This window comes from Mustela nivalis, assembly GCF_964662115.1.
Source record: "Mustela nivalis genome assembly, chromosome: 2".
Taxonomy (NCBI): Eukaryota; Metazoa; Chordata; class Mammalia; order Carnivora; family Mustelidae; genus Mustela; species Mustela nivalis.
The window spans coordinates 72,390,116-72,410,716 of NC_139021.1; the positions used below are offsets into that span (position 1 = coordinate 72,390,116).

The following is a 20,601-nucleotide window of genomic DNA, read 5'->3' on the forward strand; positions in this document are numbered from 1 at the left end:
GTAGTTTCAAATAAATATATTGCAAAAGACTAAGACCTCCAAATTAATGAGCTAAGCTTTCAACTCAAATTAGCACAGGAAAAAGAGAATTAGCAAAAACAACACAGGGCAGAAACCAACAAAACAGAAAAGTAAAGATATAATCTTTCCTATTGTATCTTCATTTTATATTTAATTTCTGCTCTAGGCCTAGGCGGTTTGCTCCCCAAATAATGAGTAATATAACCCTGATACCAAAACCAGACAAAGACAAAATAAGAAAGGAAATTGCAGGTCTATCTCAGGAATATAGATGTAAATATTAGCGACCTGAATCCAGCTAATATAACAAGAATACATATCATAACCAAAGGAGCTTATCCAAGGAATACAAGGATGATTTAACAATAGAAAATTACAAATTAAAATTGATTGTAACAACTATATGACATTGTGTTAACAATGTATAACAACTATATAACATTGTGTTAATGTATGAAGAAAGATTACATGCTAAAATTCAACATCCATTAATGACAAAAATAACCTAGCATAATAAAAGACATCTTGAGTGTGCTCAACCTTAATTTTTAAAAAAGTGTGAAAGGAAGCTGATCAGAAATAGCCAAAGCAATTTTGAAGTAGAACAACATGAAGAGGCACATCCTACCAAACTGAACAGATGCTATCTAAACCATAGTGTGGTTTTAGTAAATGGACATAAACCAGAGTGCATTAGACCAATTCCATACACACAAGAAAACTTGACATTGTACAGAGGTGGCATGTGAACTCACTGGAGAGATGAACCATCCAAATGAGTATAGTGGTATAGTCTTCCATAGCAGAAAAATAAATAAATCCCAACCTCACATCATGTAAAAAAAAAAAAAAAAAATCATTTCCAGGGGTTTTAAGACTTATATTTGAAAACAAATTTTAGAACAACTATTTGGAGAAAATACAGGAACGTCTTTATGATGTTAAGGCAGAGGTGAATTCTTAAATAAAACTTAATTTATAATTTTTATTTTTTATAAACATATATTTTTATCCCCAGGGGTACAGGTCTGTGAATCACCAGGTTTACACACTTCACAGCACTCACCAAAGCACATACATAAAACTTAATATGTACAATTGTGATCAAAGTTTATGTATAACAAGGATATGATGAAAAGAGGAATCAATAAGCTAAAAAAAAGGAGGGTGTCCATGATGCATAGAAAGAAACAAAGGGTTTCTATCCAGAAGATAAAAAGAATAAATAGAGTTTAATTTTTTAAATGGGCAAAAATGAGTGAGCAATTTATGGAATCACCTATTATATAAAAGCTGTTCAATATAATTTGTAATGAGGGAAATGCAAAGTAAAACAACAAAAGCATCCATTAGATTTTTTTTTTCTCTAAAACCTCAATGATATCAAAGGTTGAGAAAGTTGTAGAACAATGGGAATTCACATTCACTGCAGATGAAAGTATTTACTAATTGAGAGAGAAACAGCATTTAATAAAGTGGAGGGCATATAAATCCATGGCCCACCAAATCCCTTCCTAGATGTGTAGCAAAGAAACTCTCACACATGTCTAGGAGAAATGTGCAAGAATGTTCACTGCAATATTGTAACAATGAAAGTAACCTAACTCTCCACCAACAAAATAGGGAATCAATGTATTGTGGATTTAATTATAATGGAATACCATTTAATTGTGTTATTAAAATTAATAAATCAACTTAAGTGCCAAAAATTTGGGGAGAAGAACAGACTTGATTGATATATTAGGATCTCATTTGCATAAAATTTCAAAGCATACACAATATTATATATTGTTCCTGCATCCATGTACATATAAGAAAACATAAAATCATGCATGGGAATGAATGATGATGCAAAAGTTAGGGTAGTGATTACCTTGGTAGAGAAGAGGAAAACAGATCAGGGTATACTAAAAAAGGGAGCTTTGTTTTATGTGTAATGTCTCAATTTCTCTGTAAAAGGTTTAATAAATATGACAAGAGGTAGTTGGTGGGCACATAGATGTAATATTGGTCTGCTCTTCTATTTGCTTCAAATATATTGTGATTTTTAAAAAGAAGTTAGTAATATTCTTTTAAATACAAAAGCATGGTGGTCACTTGCATTGGAGGAGGAAAAGGCAGGATAAGATGAGAAAGTTTCCCAGCAGATCTCTAGCATAGTCCGGTGCTAACATGATCCATGCTTGGAAAAGGTGAGACTTCCCAAGTTTGGACTGAAATAAATGAGCTGTGGTCAGGTAAGAGGGAGGAAGAGAAATTACCATGACTTTTCCCTGCCCTTTCTTGCCCTGTTGCCCCAGCTCTGTTTCCTTCCATCTCCTCTCTCTCCCTCACTAGCATGGCACAGAAAGCCACATCTGCCTAACTTTATGGAAGAAATGTAACTAACCATATAACTTTACCATCCCAGCAGCCTTCCTCCAGGCATTGGGGAACCTCCATTAATTATAGGAAATCAAAACTCTACAATATGTACACTCACATACCAGGAATTTTCCTCTCGTTTGCGGCATTAGACCTTCAAGCAGTATGAAAATTCTACAGAAGCTATGTAGCCAAAAAATTATTATTGAGCCTTGAAGTAAGAGAGAATTGTATTAACATTTATTAACTTGTGCTAATCACCTATATATTTAAATTAGATTCAGTAAAGTTGTATTTAACTCTTATGTTCTTGAGCATTTTCATTATTTCTAATATAGTGATAGTTTCTAACATATTATTGGATTGCTCTCTGTGAACAGCATTCTCATCATGTAAATGCCAATGCTGTTTATGATGGGTTCAGAGATCCTACTTAACTATATGTAAAAGAAAACTGAAGTTTTAAGTATTAAATTTTCCAAAGCAATATATATGTGATTTAAGAATTTTCTTTATTTTGAATTTTTTTAATATAGTAAAAATTCAGACAATCCAAAGGGATATAAAGATATTATACTAAAGGTAACTCTCCTGTACATTGTCCCATGAGTTCCTTCCCCAGCGGCATCCATTTTCAATTTCCTATTTCTCTAAGATACCTTATATGTGGACAAATAGGCATCAAAAAGAATTGTTTTAATAGTCCATTCCATAGGAATAGTATTTCAAAATGTCTGTATTCTTAACACATTCAGTGCTTCTCTGTTTGAGGCCAAATGTGTAGTGTAGAAACCTTCAGGCTTGGGGTCAGACACAATATAAGTAAAACCCAATCACTAGAGCAAGATTTTGAAGCCAGCCATGATAAAAGTGACAGAGATGTTATAATGTTTATTAAGCTCTTTATAGAAAAATCAGGAGAGAACAGTGTCAATGCAGTAAGTTCCAAGATTTGAGTCTGGTACCAGTTAGACATAAACAATGAAGTGGCCTGTGTAACTAGCTTGTGTTATCCTGTAAGGATACCAAACTATATGGGTAATTATTTTGTCTAAAATTGAATGTAATCTTTTTAAAAAGCTGATTATACTGAAGTGTACCTAAATAATTTCTTTCTTAAGCAATCTAATATTTAGCCAGTTCTGAAATGCTGTCAGAGGCTACCCAATTAGTATGTTTTTGTACCTCTGCTAAAATGTATACCTAACAAAAAGTTTGCCATAAAAATCCCAAGAACAAATGTATGATGTGGGTGGATGGGTTAAACAGGTGATGGGGATTAAGGAATACACTTGCTATTATGAGCACCAGCTATTGTATGGAAGTGTTGAATCACTAATATTACACTGTATGTTAACTAACTGGAATTTAAATAAAAAATTAAAATATTTAAAAATTTTTTTATTTTAAAAAATATGGGGCGCCTGGGTGGCTCAGTGGGTTAAGGCTCTGCCTTAGGCTCAGGTCGTGATCTCAGGGTCCTGGGATTGAGTCCCGCATCGCGCTCTCTGCTTGGCAGGGAGCCTGCTTCCTCCTCTCTCTCTTTGCCTGCCTCTCTGCCTGCTTGTGATTTCTCTCTGTCAAATAAATAAAATTCTTAAAAAAAATTGATGTCAAAGAGTATTATTCATACTAGCTTGTTACTCTTCAACACAATGTATTTGGTATTTCCCATGGATGGAAAGGGTTTTCATGTATTTTTTCTAAACCTTTATTTGGGATCCATTTGTAAGAAAAATGTCACCTTTGTCTTTTAGGCTCTTCTAACATATAGGAGTGACCCAACCATGAGAAAAATGTTGAGTCATCTGTATTTCTATATCATGCCTGTGTTTAACGTTGATGGATACCATTTTAGCTGGACCAGTGTAAGTCACTTTGCCTATCCAATTGAAAAGAGAGACTAAATAAATAGAAAACAGCCATAGAACAGAAAGGAAACCTGGTGGGCAGACAGCCTAGTGATTCTAGAACTGCAAAAGAGACTCCCACTCTCTGTCCCATCATAGCAGCAAACTGGTTTATATGTTTGGCTTTGCATGAGATTCCGTATTAAGTCAAGATTTCTCCTTCCAAAGAAATTGTGACAAGTCACTAGTCTAACCCAACTTACTCAATTTTGCCCAAGAAGAAATAAGGCCAAGAGAAGCTGAGAGAGTTAAGTGTGTGACAGAAATTAGAGCATGACCCTGGAGTCTCTGGGATCTCTAGGTCTCTGTTCCTTATCCATTCCTCTTTGTACTCCTTAGATTTGTCTGTTCCTGGAGGAACTCTCTCTGCAGGGCTGTGATTCATTCACTAGTTGTGCTATTAAAATGCATGTGAATAACTTTTGAATATTTTTTACACCTATTTTCTTAATTACACTTAGGATCGATTTTGGAGAAAAACAAGGTCAAGGAACTCAAGGTTTCGCTGCCGTGGAGTTGATGCCAATCGTAACTGGAAAGTGAAATGGTGTGGTAAGTTGGAAACTAACTGGAATTTAAATCCAGAGTTTCCACAGCTTTCACTCTCAAAAATGATGAGCCCATTAGGACTCCAATATAAGACTGATATTTTCCTGTGAAAACTTAACAAGAGAAAACCACAGATATGTGGTTGTAGCTATAATTTGTAAAAGAAAAGGAAAGGAATTTTTAATATGGAAATATCAAAGATTTACATCTGTCAACCCAATCTTGAAAATTGAAATTTAAACACAGATGTAAAAGCAGAAAACTGAGGAATATTCGACATTCAGAAACTAAAACAGAACTATGGTTTGAGGTATAAATCTGGTTAAATGTTTTCATCCTTTCATTAAGAAAGTGAGAGTAATTCTGATGCTGCTTTCATCTGGCTATGACAATCAAAAGTACTAAATCCTTGTCTAGAATCTACCTATCTAAGGTCTCGTGCATTGACTGACCACTTACATGGCAAGTATATTTCTGCTACATTGCATCCATCATTAATACCTTTCAAGTGAAGAGAGTATGTCATTTTTTTTTGAGAGGATGTTATTTTTAGAAACTCTTCAAAATAAAGAAGCAGCTAGGTACTAGAGAGGGGAAGGTGGAGAGAAGGGAAAAAATTAGCCATAGCTAGTATACAGGGGGCAAAACTTGATCTCTACCCACCTTGGTTTTTTAGCTGAAGCTCTCAAAAAGACAGATGGGCAAGAGAAAAAGAGTTTACATGTGTCACATGGGAGAAACCTCGTGAAAAGTAACTCAGAGTGGCAACTTAGAACTCTGGTTTGTATAGCATCTTCAAGGAAATTGTAGAGAAATGACAGAACAAAGGAAAGTAGTTTGAGGATAAAATAACTAAAATAAATATATGGGAGGCAACTAATGGAGGCAGGTTTGTTTGCAGATTCCTGGGGTGCTGTCTCCAGGATAATAAAGTCTGTCTCCAGTAAAAGAATTTATATCCTCTCTTTAGGCAGAAAAGGAGAAGGTAGACAGAGGTTTTCCTGCATTCGCTGCTGCTTAATTGCCTTCAGCTCAAAATAATTTTCACATCAAAGAGGAATATTTTGGGGTGACATATTCTGGTTTCCTTCACTAGTATCATACTTGGCAATAGAAGGGAGGGTACAAAAAATATTATCAAAAGGCAGTTGTAAGGAGCTCCCCTTTCAGAGTCCTTCCTTAGCTCCCTCCAAAGATAAAACATTGTGTAATAGAAGGTCTTCTGTTAGTCCCTTAGAAATGAGGCCTATTCCCAAATCACTCATCCTACGATGCATTAGACACCACTCCTCCCATCCTACCCACATCAGACAGGGCACGGGTTTAGACTCCCTCCACACATCCTCTCTGGGCAACCTCCCTTAATCAGTTAGAATTCACAAATAAGAATATGTCTCTAGAATATAACAGATACGGTTTGATTCTACCATTATTAGCTTAGTGATTTGGGTGATTTTTTTTTACCCATCAATTTATAACAATAACACCTATCTCATAGCATTCTTATGGGAATTAAAGGAATTTACATATGTTAATGCCTAATTCAGTCCTAGTTCCAAACATAGATCTAAATGTCAGTGATCTATCCCTTCTCCCCCAAACTGCAGAACAGTCAATTGATCTCTGAGCCTCAGGTCCACTGTTAAAGTACTTCTTTCCTTCAGGAGAATGTTGTGATGATAAGCCTTAAGGTAAACTTAAAAGGGTTCGCATTTGTGAGAGAAGAAAAGCATCACATGATACTATAAAGTGCTGTTAATGATGGCTGTTTATATTTTTAAATTTTTTCTTCAGGGCACCTGCGTGGCTCAGTTGGTTAAGCATCTGACTTGATTTCACTTCAGGTCATGATTTGAGAGTCATGAGATCAAGCCCTGCATCAGGCTCCACATTCAGAAGGACGTCTGCCTAAGATTGCCTCTCCCTCTCCCTCTGTGCCTCCCACCCTCTCTCTCTAAAATAAATAAATAAATCTAAAAACATTTTTTTTTTCTTCAGCCTGGACTGAGACAAAAAGCTGGTTCACATTAACTCCCTAAGACTACTAATTTTTTTTTTAATTCTTCCCCCCCACTTTCTGATGCAACCATTTTGCATGCTCATAACTGTGTGTCCTATTTCATTAGTTGGTAGATATCTGTATCCATGTGTATGTCACACAAATGATGCCCACAGTCATCTAAGTGAGTGCACTGAATGGATAGCTAAGCTTAGTAACATTAGCAGGCCAGCCAGCTCTGCCTGTAGAAAGTTAGACTCTTGTCTATATCCAGTTACAAATAAGTGTCTTGCTTTCCATTGTTCTTTTTCCTTTACCTGGCTTGTTTCCTTCATACATAGACCTTCATTGTTTTCTTAGTTTCATCTGCAGTCCTCACTAGAATTCCTTTGATCCTTCGGATTTCTGAATCATTCAGATTCTTCCTGTGAGTCTGTACTCAAGATGTACAAGGGGATTATGTCAAATGTCAGTTGGAAAATGACCTTGGTAGACTGTTGTAAGTAATGTGGAAATGCAGGCAGCCTGGCTGGAATCATCTCTCCCCACAAGGTATCCCCAGGGGATGCAGATGATCTGACAGGTAAGCAGATGTGGACTTCCTCCCCCACCACATCATCTCCCCACAGCTACTGGCTTGGTTCAGGGGACAGTGAACCTCACTGAGGGAACCACTCTGAGACCAAGGGCCCAGAAATAATTGTAGTCTCTAAGTGAGGCTCCAAATAAACAACCATAGTATAAATGACATAGAAATGCTCAGGAATGCCCAGGACCATTGAAAACACTGTAGAGTCTAGGGTGTCTGGGTGCTCAGTGGGTTAGAGCCTCTGCCTTCGGCTCAGGTCATGATCCCAGGGTCGTGGGATCGAGCCCCAGGTCGGGCTCTCTGCTCAGCAGGGAGCCTGCTTCCTCCTCTCTCTCACTGACTCTCTGCCTCCTTGTAATCTCTGTCAAATAAATAAATAAAATCTTTAAAAAAAAAAAAAAAGAAAACACTATAGAGTCAACATTGAACTGACAAAAACAGCTATTTCTTTCTCTTAAATGAGTCTCAAACTCAAAGAGTAGAACATGAAACTCTTTTTTATCATGAAAAATCCGTGGATTCCAACATAACAGTGTTACACTTCAGTGCATATAATGTGGAGTAGACAAGACAGCCTAGAACATACTTCCTAGCTCCCCCTAGGGGTCTTCAAGCCATGAAATGAATATCATTGCTCAAAAGTGGATCCAACAGGGAGTCAACAAGTCAAAGTAATAGTGGGAACCAAGAATAAATATACTAATTATATTCATTAATTTGCCATAGTTAATTAAGTACATACTCTCTGCTAGGCACTGTGGGTTGTTATGTTTTTTATTTATTTGTTTCCTTCTTCTATGTACTCTTTTTGGAGAACATCATGAGCACTGCTTCTTCCAAACTGGAACAAATCCAGGATAGAGGCGAAGAGTTTGGATGATATCCATGTTTAAATTTTAATCCTTAAATAACTCAAGTGTTGCCTAAAAATAAGTTATTATTAGGACAACCTACAGAATGGAAGAATTTGCAAATGACATGTCTAATAAGAGGCTTTTATTTAGAATATTAAAATAACTCTTACAACTCAACAATAAAAACAATTTAAAATGGGCAAATGATTCAAACAGACACTTCATTAAAGATTTACAAATGGTACTAAGCACATTGGGAAAAAAATGCTCGACATCATTAGCCATGAAGGAAATGCACTTCAAGATACCACATCACACCCACTAAGATGGCTATAATAAAAAAGACAGACAATAACAAGTGTTGGTAAAGATGTGGAGAAGCTGGAACTCTCATACTTGCTGGTGGGCATGTAAAATGATGTGGTCATTTTGGAAAACTGTCTAATGGTCACTCAAAAAGTTAAACATAGAGTTACCATATGACCTAGCAATTCTACTCCTACATATATATCTAATAGAAATGAAAACATTTGTCCATACAATGCATGTACACAAATGTTCATAGCAGCATTATTTATAATAGTCAAAAACTGGAAATTGTTCAAATGTCTGTTAACCAAGGAATAGATAAGCATGGTATATCCAAATAATGGAATAGTATTTAGCCATAAAAAGAATACATACTGATACAACATAGATGCAACATAGATGAAACATTATCCTAAGTGAAATAAGCAAGTCATAAAATAATATTGTAGATTCCATTTATATGAAATGTCCAGAATAGGCAAATCCATAGGGACAGATAGTAGATCAGTGGTTGCTCAGGGCTAGGGAGGGGTAGGGGAGGATGCTATTGAAGAAGGGGTTTCTCTTTAGGATGATAATGTTGTTGGAATTAGATTATAGTGATGATTGTGAATATAGTAAAATTCATCCAATTGTACACTTCAAAAAAGTAAATTTTATTACCAACTAAGAGCATGTTGGGCATTTAATGAAATATAACTCTTCTTTTTTTAGAACACTCTATTATCTAGTATTATAAATTAGGTATAGTGTAGAGAAAACCATTTTTTAGCAGTGTAATCACAAATGCCTCTCTCTCTACAGATGTCCTTCTCCTACCAATACCCCCTAACCCTATCAAAAAAAAGGGGGGGGGGAACCTGTTTTGATTTGGCAAATGTTTCAATAAGTCACCTGAAATGAAAGGGGAGCCACTATGTACTGTTTGTTTGCAGCCAATAACTGTGAAAGAGCAATGGATGGCCACTCGCCTGCTAATTAAGAGAATGAGTTCTTCTAGCTGAAAGGCTTTTGCTTTAAACCTGAACTGAATTGCTATAAAAACATATAGAGAATTTCAGAGACAAAATTTGGGACAAGGAGAGGAAAAACAGGGAGAAATGACACTGCTGGAATATCTAGAAAGGGAATTCTTGGAAGTCAAAGATGTTTAATGAGAATTTTAATTAAATTTTCCTGTGAAGTATGGAAATTCTCTTCAGTATTTCATGACCAGTACTGGTAATATTCAGTACACTCCCTTTCACTTACTAACGCTTTGTGGAATGGGATATGCTATTTGGGAATGTGAGGAAGTGCTGAGTCTATCCTCCAAGTAAGCTCAGGGGGAGAATTAATTCACATCAAATTTTCAGAGTTATGGAACCCATTACAAGAATACACTAACTTATAAGACAAGAATTGGCTAACATCTTCTAAGAATGATGCATAAATGGGATTAAACATCAACTGAGTAGTCAAACTGGACTCTTAAGGTGCCCATCATATATTGATTCCAACATATATTAATCCAATTTAAAATCAAAACAAATATATTGAACACCTGATAAAATGTGAGGTGTTGTAAATTGTCTCAGAAAGTCCTGAATGATTTAATGAGTCCTTACCTAACTCCCAAGGAATTATTTGGGATTCTGAAGAAATATAAAAGGAAAATCTGTTGACTTACCCTATTATCTTTAAAACCAAGTTAGTGTACAAAGATGTATTAGTCACCTGAAATCTTCCATGGAAGTTGGTAGAGAAATTTGAAAATTAGGTAATTCAATGAGTTAATTATTAGGCTTAGTTGTGCTTTTTATAAAGAAAGTAAAGAGTAAAGAATTCTGGAGTTTTAGAAATTTAGATCAAATGGAGTTTTCTCACTGATGTTGTTTATATATTTATTATATAATTGTTATAATTTATATTTATTATGCCTAATATTTATTAAGGATTCACTATGTGTCAAGCATGAGCTAAGTATGCAAGATTATTCTTTCATTGGTAGATGCTATTATTATCCCTATATAAATGGTAAACTAAAATTCCAAGAAATTAGGAAACTTGCTTCAGATTACACACAAACTGAGCCACAGTGAGAAGCCAAGTCTGCCTGACTCCAACAACCCTTTTTCAAGCCATTATATCTGACATTTTAGGGATCAGCTTGCAACAAATGGTCACTCCACTTTGTTAAAAAGTTAATGTATGCTTGCAAAGGAGTAGTTTAGGTATCAAAATAATAATAAGATGGGCAGTGTTTTATTCAAAATTATTAAACATAGACAACAGGGAGGGTGGGAATGTATGGTAAGAGAGGAGAGGAAGGTTTCTAGGTGCTATTTTTGGGGGGAGGTGTTTTGGAGTTTTACTTTTGTTTGTTTTTAGAAAGAGAGAGTGTGTGAGCCAGGAGAGACAGAGGGAGAGAGAAAGAATCTTTTTTTCTTTTTTTTTTAAGATTTATTGTTATTTATTTGACAGACAGAGATCACAAGTAGGCAAAGAGGCAGGCAGAGAGAGGGGGGGGTAAGCAGGCTCCCTGCTGAACAGAGAGCCTGATGTGGGGCTTGATCCCAGGACCCTGGGATCCTGACCCAAGCTGAAGGCAGAGGTTTTAACCCACTGAGCCACCCAGGCACCTGAGAGAAAACCCGAACTATCATTTTAGACATTAACACAATTGGAATTAGTTTAGGCCTCAATTCTTTTTTTTTTTTTTTTTTTTTTTTTTTTTTTTTTATTTGTCAGAGAGAGAGGAGCAAGAGTGAGCACAGGCAGACAGAGTGGCAGGCAGAGGCAGAGCCCAATGCAGGGACTAAATCTCACAACCCTGAGATCATGACCTGAGCCAAAATCAAGAGTTGGTTGCTTAACTGACTGAGTCACTCAGGCACCCCTCCAGGTACTCTTTTTGAAATTGGGCCACTTCATACCATGTAGGTAGTTTGAATTTACATGTGATGTCAGGGGTATGACTATGAATTCTCCATGGAGACATTTTCCTCCCAGCAGGACTTCATATCTTCCCATAGAGGCAGATTTTTTTTGCAGCTTTCATTTATGGTAGCACTCTTTGAGGGTCTCACATATATGCCTGGGTCTTATTCCCCCTTCCTATATATTGAAGATCCAAATCCTGATACCCTACCTCCACCACATGCAGCCACTGAAACAAAACTGAGCCAGCAAACACCCCAAGAATGGCTACAACTTTTGCTTCAGCTATTCTCATTCCAACTCCCTCTTCATGTTTGTTCCCTTGGGAACATTTTTGAGAATTCTGATGTGTATTTAAATCACTTTATTGAGCATTCAGTGAGATTTATAGCAGGAGATTTTATCACTGAGAGATGGTACAATTCCATCATATTGCCAGAAAACCCGAACTATCATTTTAGACATTAACACAATTGGAATTAGTTTAGGCCTCAATTCTTTTTTTTTTTTTTTTAAGATTTTATTTATTTATTTGTCAGAGAGAGAGGAGTGAGAGTGAGCACAGGCAGACAGAGTGGCAGGCAGAGGCAGAGGGAGAAGCAGGCTCCCTGCCAAGCAAGGAGCCCGATGTGGGACTCGATCCCAGGACTCTGGGATCATGACCTGAGCCGAAGGCAGCTGCTTAACCAACTGAGCCACCCAGGCGTCCCAGGCCTCAATTCTTGATGATATTTTTTTTATTTTTAAATATTTTATTTATTTATTCAAGAGAGAGATGGAGGGACCCTAAGCAAAGGGAGGAAGAGAGGAAGAGGCAGAGGGAGAGGGAGAAGCAGACTTCCCACTAAGCACCAAGCCCAAGGTGGGGCTCAATCCCAGGACCCTGAGCCAAAGTCAGATGCTTAACCAACTGAGCCACCCAGGCTCCCAAAAGATCATTTTACACTAATATGAACTCTTTTAGAACTCAGGAAAAGAGTGAATACTTCCCAAAACATTTTATGGAGCTAAATAGAACCTTGATTGCAAAACGAAGTGAGAACATGAGCAAGAAAATTATCTGAAAATCTCCTTTGTGAATATAAATGTATAAATTATTTTTAAAATTATTAATAAACCAAATAAAATGATAATATATAATAAACAATTTTGGCCTAACAAAAATATGAGAGTGGTTTAATACTTGATGATGGTTTTTAAGACCTTCTTCTATCATTACTCTGTCTACAGTAATCCTACCTGTACCTGCTCATAAAAACTGACTACTTCCAGGCAAATCCCTTCTTATTTGCTGACTCCTACAAATAATACCACAAGAGCATTACTATCACAGTTTCAAAATGGAAGCTTCAAAATAAAGTATGTAGCTTTAAGATATTGGTACTTTTTTTCCCAACTGTTGTCTTTTAAATCTTTCTGTTGTAGTTCCTTTGGTATCTGGGGAGAGCTGACAATGAATGCTGAAATTTGGGAAGAACTGAATTACTGAATTATCTGGTTTTGTTGGATTTTTGTTTTGTTTTTGTGTTTCCTTTCAAATGCCACCATGTTAGTAAACTCTTTTGGGGGGGCTGGTAGTGTAGTGGATGTATAACGTTATGTTAGTTTCATGTGTAAAACATAGTGATTCAACATTTATATGTATTATAAAATGATCACCATAAGTCTAGCCACCATTTTGTCACCATACAAGATTGTTACAGCACTTTGGCTATATTCCCTATGCTGTACATGACAGCCCTGTGACTTACTTGTTTTATAACTGGAAGTTGGTACCTTTTAAACCTCTTCACCTCTTTCACCCATTTCCCTCCCAACCCTCACTCCCCACTCCTCTGTCAAGCACCAGATTGCAATTACAAATCTATTTTGGCTTTGTTTGTTTGTTCATGTGTTTTGTTTTCCAGATTCCAAATGGAAGTGAAATCCCACTCTAACTTAGTTTTTGTTTTTCTCTAACTTATTTCGTTTAGCATAATACTCTCCAGCTCCTTCCATGTTCTCACAAAGGACAAGATTTTCATTCTTGTTTATGGTTGAGTAATAGTCCATTGAATGAATATATATATATATATATATATACCACATCTTTATCCATTCTTCAATCAATGGACACTTAGATTACTTCTGCATCTTACATATTGTAAATAATGCTGCAGGGAAAATAAGGACATATACATCTTTTCAAATTACTGTTTTCATTTTCTTCAGATAAATTCCCAGAATCAGAATTGTTGCATAATACAGTTATTATTTGGTTATTCAAATCCTTAAATTTTTTTTGAGGACTTCTATACCATTTTCCACATTGGCTATACTGATTTGCATTCCCACCAGAAGGGCACAAGGTTTCTATTTTTTTCTATACATTCTGGCCAACACTTGTTATTTCCTATCTTTTTGACAATAGCCATTTTGACTGGTATAAAGTCATATCTTTATACGCCTGAGCCATCCCTACACTGTGAAGAGTTTTGATCAAGAAAGGATGCTGTACTTTGTCACATGCTTTTTCAGCATCTATTGAGAGTATCACATGGTTCTTGTTCTTTCTTTTGTTAAAGCATTGTATCACATTGATTGATTTGTGGATGTTGAACCAACCTTGCAGCACAGGAATAAATCCCACTTGGTTGTGGTGAATAATCTTTTTAATGTACTGTTGGATCATATTGGCTAGTATTATGGGGAGAATTTTTGCATCTGTGTTCATCAAGGATATTGATCTGTAATTCTCCTTTTGATGGGGTCTTTGTCTGAATTTGGGATCAAGGTAATGCTAACCCCATAAAATAAATTTGGAGGTTTTCCTCCCATTTCTATTTTTTGGAACAGTTTCAGGAGAATAGGAATTAGTTCCTCTTTAAATGTTTGGTACAATTCCCCCGGGAAGCCATCTGGCCTGGGCTTTTGTTTGCTTGGAGATTTTTGATGACTGTGTCAATCTCCTTACTGGTTATGGGTCTGTTCAGGTTTTCTATCTCTTCCTGGTTCAGTTTTGGTAGTTTATATGTCTCTAGGAATGCATCCATTTCTTCCAGATTGTCAAATTTGCTCATGTATAGTTGCTCCCAATGTGTTCTTATAATTGTTTGTATTTCTTTGGTGTTGGTTGTGATCTCTCATCTTTCACTCATGACTTTATTAATGGGAGTCCTTTCTCTTTTTGGTAAGTCTGGTCAGCGGTTTATCAATCTTATTAATTCTTTCAAAGAATCAGCTCCAAGTTTCGTTTATTTGTTCTATTTTTTGTTTGTATGTTTGTTTCTATTTCATTGATTTCTGCTCTGATAGTTATTATTTCTCTTCTCCTACTGGGTTTAGCCTTTCTTTGCTGTTCTTTCTTTAGATATAGGGTTAGGTTGTGTACTTGAGACCTTTCTTGTTTCTTGAGGAAGGCTTATATGGCTATGTATTTTCCTCTCAGGACTGCCTTTGCTGTATCCCAAAGGTTTTGAACAGTTGTGTTTTCATTTTTATTTGTTTCCATGAGTTTTTTCAATTCTTCTTTTATTTCCTGGTTGACCCATTCATTCTTTAGTAGGATGCTCTTTAGCCTCCATGTATTTGAGTTCTTTTCAACTCTCCTTTTGTGATTGAGTTCTAGTTTCAGAGCATTGTGGTCTGAAAATATGCAGGGAAGAACCTAGATGTCCATCAACAGATGAATGGATAAAGAATATGTGGTATATATACACAATGGAATACTATGCAGCCATCAAAAGAAATGAAATCTTGCCATTTGTGATGACGTGGATGGAACTAGAGGGTATCATGCTTAGTGAAATAAGTCAATCGGAGAAAGACAACTATCATATGATCTCCCTGATATGAGGAAGTGGAGATGCAACATGGGGGGGGGGGGTTAAGGGGGTAGGAGAAGAATAAATGAAACAAAATGGGATTGGGAGGGAGACAAACCATAAGTGACTCTTAATCTCACAAAACAAACTGAGGGTTGCTGGAGGGAGGGGTGTTGGGAGAAGGGGGTGGGGTTATGGACATTGGGGAGGGTATGTGCTATGGTGAGTGCTGTGAAGTGTGTAAACCTGGCGATTTACAGACCTGTACCCCTGGGGATAAAAATACATTATATGTTTATTTAAATAAATAAATAGTGTTGTTTTTTTTTTTTTTTTTAATGTGCAGGGAATGATCTCAATCTTTTGGTACCAGTTGAGACCTGATTTGTGACCCAGGATGTGATCTGTTCTGGAGAATGTTCCATGTGCCCTAGAGAAGAATATATATTCAGTTGCTTTGGGATGGAGTGTACTGAATAGATCTGTGATGCTCATCCAGTCCAGTGTGTCATTTAAAGCCTTTATCTTCTTGTTACTCTTTTGCTTAGATGATCTGTCCATTTCAGTAAGGGGGTCTTAAAGTCCCCTCCTATTATTGTATTATTGTTGATGTGTTTCTTTTTGTTTTTAACTGGCTTATATAGTTGGCTGTTCCCATGTTAGAAGCATAGATATTTAAACCTGTTAGATCTTCTTGTTGGAGAGACACTTTAAGTATGATATAGGCTCCTTCCTCATCTCTTATTATAGTCTTTGACTTACAATCTAATTTATCTGATATAAGGATTGCCACCCCAGCTTTATTTTGAGGTCCGTTACCATGGTAAGTTGTTTTCCACCCCCTTACTTTAAATCTGGAGATGTCTTTGGATCTAAAATGAGTTTCTTGTAGATGGCATATCAATGGGTCTTGTTTTTTTATACATTCTGATACCCTATTTCTTTTGATTGGGGCATTTAGCCCATTTACATTAAGGGTAACTATTGAAAGATATGAATTTAGTGCCATTGTATGGTCTGTAAGGTGACTGTTAATGTATATTGTTTCTGTTCCTTTCTGGTCTATTACTTTTAGGCTCTCTCTTTCCTTAGAGGAATCTTTCAATATTTCCTGTAGACTGGTTTGGTGTTTACAAATTCTTTCAGTTTTTGTTTGTCCTGGAAGATTTTTATCACTCCTTCTATTTTCAATGACAGCCTAGCTAGATATAGTATTCTTGGCTGCTCTGACTTTATCATGCCAGTCCTTTCTGGCCTGCCAGGTCTCTGTGGATAGATCTGCTGCCAAACTAATATTTCTACCATTGTATGTTACAGACCTCTTGCCCCAAGCTGCTTTCAGGATTTTCTCTTTGTCACTAAGACATATAAGTTTTACTATTAGACGATGAGGTGTGGACCTATTTTTATTAATTTTGAGGGGAGTTCTCCGTGCCTCCTGGATTTTGATGCTTGTTCCCATTGCCATATTAGGGGAATTCTCTACTATAATTTGCTCTAATATACCTTCTGCCCCCCCCTTTCTTCTTCTTCTGGGATCCCAATTATTCTAACATTGTTTCGTCTTATGGTATCACTTATCTCTTGAATTCTCCCTTCATGGTCCAGTCATTGTTTGTCTCCCTTTTGCTCAGCTTCTTTATTCTTTTTCATTTGGCCTTCTATATCACTAATTCTCTCTTCTGCCTCATTTATCTTAGCAGTAAGAGCCTCTATTTTTTTTTTTTTACACCTCATTAATAGCTTTTTTATTTCAACTTGGTGAGATTTTAGTTCTTTTATTTCTCCAGAAAGGGATTCTCTAGAATCTTCCATGCTTTATTTCAAGCCCAGCTAGCACCTTGATAATCATCATTCTATACTCTAGTTCTAACATATTACTAATGTCAATATTGATTATGTCCCTAGGCCGTTGGTACTGCCTCTTGTTCTTTTTTTTTGTGGTGAGTTTTTCTACCTTGTCATTTTATCCAGGTAAGAATAGATGAATGAGAGAACAAAATACTAAAAGGGTAGCAAATATCCCAGAAAAATATATGCTAACCAAATCAGAAGAGACCCAAAACCAGGGGGAGAAGAACAGGGGGGGTGGGGGGGGGATAGAAAAATGTGTGTGTGTGTGTGTGTGTGTGTGTGTGTGTGTGTATTAGACTCCTGAATAGAACAGAGCCACCCACTTGATTTTGGGTGTACTCTGGTCTCTTAGAAGAAGCTCCCTCCCAAAAATTCTTTTTAAGATTTTATTTATTTATTTGACAGACAGAGATCACAAGTAGGCAGAGAGGCAGGCAGAGAGAGAGAGGAAGGGAAGCAGGCTCCCTGCTGAGCAGAGAACCCAATGCAGGGCTCAATCCCAGGACCCTGAGACCATGACCTAAACTGAAGGCAGAGGCTTAACCCACTGAGCCATGCAGGTGCCCCCCTCCCAAAATTTTAAAGAAAGAAAATCTTATATGTATACAAAAATAAGGTTAAACATGATGAAGGGATGGAATCTGACTGTAAAGATGAAAATTAAGAAAGATCCTAAAAAGGGAATTGATAAGATAAGAAGTTGGTTGGGGGGAAGAAAAAAAGAGGAAAGAATGTGATCAGGCTGGAGACTAGAACAAAGCCATGAGTGAGATTTAGGGTATAGTTTGATCTATTAGAAGAAATTGTATCCTAAATTTCTAAAGAAGAAAACCTATATGGATACAAAAAACAAGGTTAAATACAATGAAGGGAATTAATAGGACTATAAGAATGAAAATTTTAAAATATTTTTAACAAGATATTCATAAGATAAATAGGAAAGAGGAAAAGTCAAAAAATAGAATAAGAAAAGAATAAAATTTTAAAAAGTTAACTTTGAAAGACTAAAGGATCATGGGAAAAAGCCATGAAATCTATGTGTTGTTTTCCCCTAGCTCTGGACTTCTACAGTTCTCATCGATCAGTGAACTTTTTCTTGGCTGGATGTTCTTGCTGATCTTCTCGGGGAAGGGCCTCTTGAAGTGATTCTCAAATGTCTTTGCCCAAGGTGGAATTGCACTGCCCTTGCCAGGGGCCAGGCTAAGTTATCTGGTCAGACTCTCTGTAGCTTTTGTTCCATGAATGCTTTCTGTACAGCTTTGGAGGACAAAAATGAGGATGGTGGCCTCCAAATCTCCAGTCTTGGAGGAGTCAAGAGCTCAGGGCCCCCACTCCTCAGTGTTCCCTCAGAGAAAAGCATCCAATTCCTCCAATCTCCCTGGTCTCTGGCTGGGGTCTGTGCTCACCTGGCCTGTGACCAAGTGTTTCTATCTCTGGCTCATGGCCCCATTTGGAGTCTCCAAACTCGGCAGATCCCTGCAGGATGTTCCCACACCACTCCTCCCAAAGGAGGAAGGAGGAGGTCTCTCCGGATCTGCCACTTGTGAGGTCCCTGCTCTAAGAGCAGTCGCTCATAACTTGGATCATGGTTTAAGGTAACCCCGAGCTGAGAGCACATCCCTCAGCTCCTGTCTCTGTAGTCGGCTTCCCTGCTCAGATATCTGAGAGCTCTGCCACACTCTAGCTCCCCTTACCCCTCCCTCCCCTCGGTCTTTCTGTGACTCCATTGGTCCTGAAACTGCACTGTCCCCATGAGGGTGCCATCCCCTGCTTAGCTTCTGGAGCCATGTCCCTCAGTGGAGCAGACTTCTAAAAGTTCCAATTTTGTGCTACACTGCTCTCTCACCTGCCATGAGCCAGCACCTCCTGCCCACAGTCTATCTTCCCATCTCTTTGGATTCACTTCTCTGCACATTCTGCCTTCTGGAAAGTGGTCAATTTTCTGTTCCTAGAATTTCTGCTTTTGTTCTCTTCTATCTCCTGTTGAGTTTGCAGGTGTTCAGAATAGCTTGATAACTATCTAGCTGAACTCCTGGGACCTGACGATATTTCAATCTTTTACTAATCCACCATCTTGCTTCCTCTTGGTTCCATACAAATTTTTAAATTATTTGTTCTAGGTCTACAAAAAAAAGTCCTTTGAATATTGATAGGGATTCCATTGAATGGAAGGAATTCAAGGCAATCCCATTGCCTTGAAAGGAATGGACATTTTACCTGAGTTAATTTTTCCAATCCATGAGCGTGGATTATCTTTCCACTTATTTGTGTTGTTTTCAACATCTTTCATTAGTGTCTTTGTAGTTTTCAGTATGCAGGTCTTTTACTTCCTTGATTAAATTTATTCCTAGGTATTTTACTCTTTTTGATACAGTTGTAAATGGGATCATTTCTTAATTTATCTTTCTAATTGTTCATTATTAATGTATAAAAATGCCATATTTATGTAGATTTTTTATATTACAACTTTACTGAATTCATTTTTTCTAATCATTTCTTGAAGATTTTAGGGTTTTCTAAACATAGTATTATGGAATCTACAAATATACTGACTGTTTTTCTTCTTCTTTTCCAATTTGAATGAGTTTTCTTCCTTTTATTTGTTAGATTGTTGTAGCTAGAATTTCCACTCTTATACTAAATAAAAGTGGTGAGAGTGGGCATTCTTGTCTTGTTCCTGACCTTAGATGTAAAGCTTTTAGTTTTTAACCATTAAATACGATGTTAGCTCTGGGTTTGTCATGTATGAATTTTATTGTGTTGAGGTATGTTGCCCCTGTACCCACTTTGCTGATGTTTTTTTTTAATCATCATTTTTATTTTATCAAATGGGTTTTCTGCATCTATTGAGAGAACAATGATTTTTATTCATTTTGTTAATGTGGTGTATCATGTTAATTGATTTGTGGATACTGAAGCATCCTTTCATCCTTGAAATAAATCCCACCTGAACATGGTGTATGATCCTCTTAATGAATTGTTGAGTCTGGCTTGCTAATATTTTGTTGAGAATTTTTTCATCTGTGCTCATCAGGGCTATTGGCCTATAATTTCCTCTTTTGTCCCGTATTTGTCTGATTTTGGTATCAGGGTAAAGCCAGCCTCATATAATGAGTTTGGAACCATCCCTTCCTCTTCAATTTTGTGGAATAGTTTGAGACTAGGTTTTAACTTTTCTTTAAAATTTGGTAAAATTCATCTGGTAGATGCTGTCTGGTCTTAGACTTTTGTTTGTTGGAAAGGTTTTTAATTAGTGATTCAATTTCATTACTAGTAATCCATTTATTAACATTTCCTTTTTCTTCCTGCTCCAGTCTTGGATCATTGTATATTTTTAGGAATTGTATGTTTTTATATATTAATTCTAGATTGTCCCATTTGTTGGTGATTAATTATTCTAGTAACCTCTTATGACCCTTTTTGATTCCTC

At 36.7% G+C, this 20,601-nt stretch overlaps 2 protein-coding genes across 6 annotated transcripts in view; one reads left to right on the forward strand and one right to left on the reverse strand.

Annotated features, from left to right (window-relative positions):
• Window positions 1–20,601, forward strand: part of CPA6 (carboxypeptidase A6) — a 321,211-nt gene that overhangs the window by 265,877 nt on the left and 34,733 nt on the right. Inside the window, exons 7-8 of the mRNA XM_082719142.1 lie at window positions 4,143–4,253; window positions 4,757–4,847. Coding sequence (XP_082575268.1) covers window positions 4,143–4,253; window positions 4,757–4,847 — 202 coding nt within the window. The remainder of the gene's footprint in view (window positions 1–4,142; window positions 4,254–4,756; window positions 4,848–20,601) is intronic.
• The window catches only part of LOC309858851 (uncharacterized protein), a 132,358-nt gene that overhangs the window by 2,081 nt on the left and 109,676 nt on the right, over window positions 1–20,601 (reverse strand). The window lies entirely within an intron of this gene.